The sequence below is a fragment of the Geospiza fortis genome, unplaced genomic scaffold (genome assembly GCF_000277835.1).
Source record: "Geospiza fortis unplaced genomic scaffold, GeoFor_1.0 scaffold40, whole genome shotgun sequence".
NCBI classification, from domain to species: domain Eukaryota; kingdom Metazoa; phylum Chordata; class Aves; order Passeriformes; family Thraupidae; genus Geospiza; species Geospiza fortis.
The window spans coordinates 9514555-9516879 of NW_005054297.1; the positions used below are offsets into that span (position 1 = coordinate 9514555).

The 2325-nt window shown below is 40.8% G+C and overlaps 1 protein-coding gene across 1 annotated transcript in view; it reads left to right on the forward strand.

Annotated features, from left to right (window-relative positions):
- LIAS (lipoic acid synthetase) overlaps positions 1 to 2325 on the forward strand; it is a 9273-nt gene that overhangs the window by 5554 nt on the left and 1394 nt on the right. The window contains exons 7-9 of the mRNA XM_031066628.1: positions 209 to 354; positions 624 to 694; positions 1444 to 1555. Coding sequence (XP_030922488.1) covers positions 209 to 354; positions 624 to 694; positions 1444 to 1555 — 329 coding nt within the window. The remainder of the gene's footprint in view (positions 1 to 208; positions 355 to 623; positions 695 to 1443; positions 1556 to 2325) is intronic.

Here is a 2325-nt window from a genome sequence, read left to right on the forward strand (position 1 = left end):
TCCGGTCGGTGCCGCCGCGCGGGGCGCCCCAGCCCGGCCGCGGTGCCTGAGCCGGGCCCGGCCCGGTGCCGGTGTCCGAGGTATGGGCGGCCATAAAACCTCTGCTCCGCCGCTTCGCAGAAATTGGCAGAACGCGCCTGTGCTGGCGTCTCTAACTTCTCTGTGCCCTTCCACGTGTTTTTCTCCCTTGCGCTGGAAATGCGCGAAGGAAGGTCCGCGACCCCCGAGCCAACTTTGAGCAGTCGGTCCGAGTGCTGAAACATGCTAAAGAGGTCCAGCCCGGCGTCATTTCCAAAACTTCCATCATGCTGGGGCTAGGCGAGACGGACGAACAAGTATATTCCACAATGAAATGTAAGTTGGTGTTGAAGTAGATGCCAGAATTCCCAGGTGTGAATTTTACTGTGTTGGAAAACAATTGCAAGCATCTTTCCCTCTACATGCCAATCAGTTTGCTGGTGCAGGAAATGTTTTCCAAGTTCCATTGAAAAATAATAATTTGATTTAAAAAGACTGAATTTCTGAAATATTTTGTCTTATAGCTTACAGGTTCAATTTTACAGGTAAATTCATGATTTTCCTTGTGATCCTTCTGCCACTAATGAGGAATTTTGTTTTTACAGTATTACGGGAAGCAGATGTGGATTGTTTGACCCTAGGACAGTATATGCAACCAACAAAACGTCACCTAAAGGTAAAAGTGCCTTTAATTTACAGGCAGAGTTAAGGTCCTTGCACAGTCATCCTTACTCTAACTGCAGATGTTGGGAAAAATTTCCTTCCTTGTTTAGCCTGACAATGATCATCTGTTAGGGGCTCTTCACTAAAAATTACCTCAGCCATCTAACCCCTTGTATCTTCTGCAGACTTCCCAGTGCTAGTTTCTGCTGTTAGCCAGGGAGACAGCTGGAGCTGAGGCATGGTTCTGGAAAACAAGAGCTTCAGTGTATGTCTCAAACATAATTGCTCAAGCCAGTGCCCCTTCACTGTCCTACAGCCTCTCCCTTAATGGTGCCACTTCAGCTGGGATATTTACCATTTTCTGCTTCTGCAGTCTGTCCAGAAATGCACTCTCTGTTCTGTTCCTGTGTTTCACTGAATTAACTGTTAGTGAAGAGATTTGTAGGACTATTGTGGTTTTTCACTAACTTGGCCAGAAAAAAAAGGTTTGCTCAAAAGGACCATTCAAAAACAGAATGAAGAAAATGATAAAGCAACAACTAGAGATTAAATTCTGAGCTTTTCAGCTAAATATATAAAACAAATAAAATACATTTGTTTGGTAGAAAACAGAGCAAAAATGTAGTTTGTGACTTCACTGATGAAAGCTTTGGAGTGAAAAATTTTGAACTTGTAATATAACTGTATTTCATTTCACTGTATGCTAGCTATAGCAATTTCCTTTGCATTAGCACCTGAGCAAAATTAATTCTTTTTCCCCAGGTGGAAGAGTACATAACTCCTGAGAAGTTTAAGTACTGGGAAAAAGTAGGAAATGATCTTGGATTCCATTACACTGCTAGCGGGCCTTTAGTGCGTTCTTCCTATAAAGCAGGTAAATTACTGAAAGGCATTGGATTATTTAGTATGTAACATTTTATTATACAAAACTAAAACAGTGAAGTAATGTGCAACAAAGCTCACCTTAGCTCAAGGATACCTCATATAGTTATCATCTGTATTTTAAAAATTACTTAAGATGTTTCCTGTAGGTCATCCAAATGCATCAGTATGACAGTAATTAGTATTTGTACAATTGCAGTGCTGCTTAACCTAATTTTTTTTTCCCAAACCTATTCTGTACTGTACTTAATGTGTGAGGCAGGATAAAGGGTACCAAATTTTCAAGTTTTCCTTCATGTTCTGTCTCTTGGATGCTTCTGGATTCAATGAGGTCCCTGGTTGTTTGTGTTGCAATTTTGTTGCTTTAGGCAGAATTTTTTTACAATGCTTTAAAAACAATTAGAGACACTTAGAGCAGTGCATTTTCTGATAAAGCACTGGGTATGAAGTTGCAGCTGATACTAATGGAACTGTGCTGTAGGTACAGCATGCCGCTTTTTCCTAAGGAAGGAGACAGAAGACTCATCTGGGTACTGTGCTGCTCAGTCTGTTTTAATGACAGCTCAAACAAGATTTATAGCTGGTTTCAGTATAACTTGCTGATACTTTATGAAACAGGAATTAAAATTTAATTAAATCAATTCACTTTTGCCTGTTGTAATGCACAAAGCAACAGAGCTATTTCATAAAACTGGACAGGAGGAAAATATCAGAATTTTGGGAGTGGAGGGATTGTGTGTTGGGTTATAGTTTTGAGGGTAT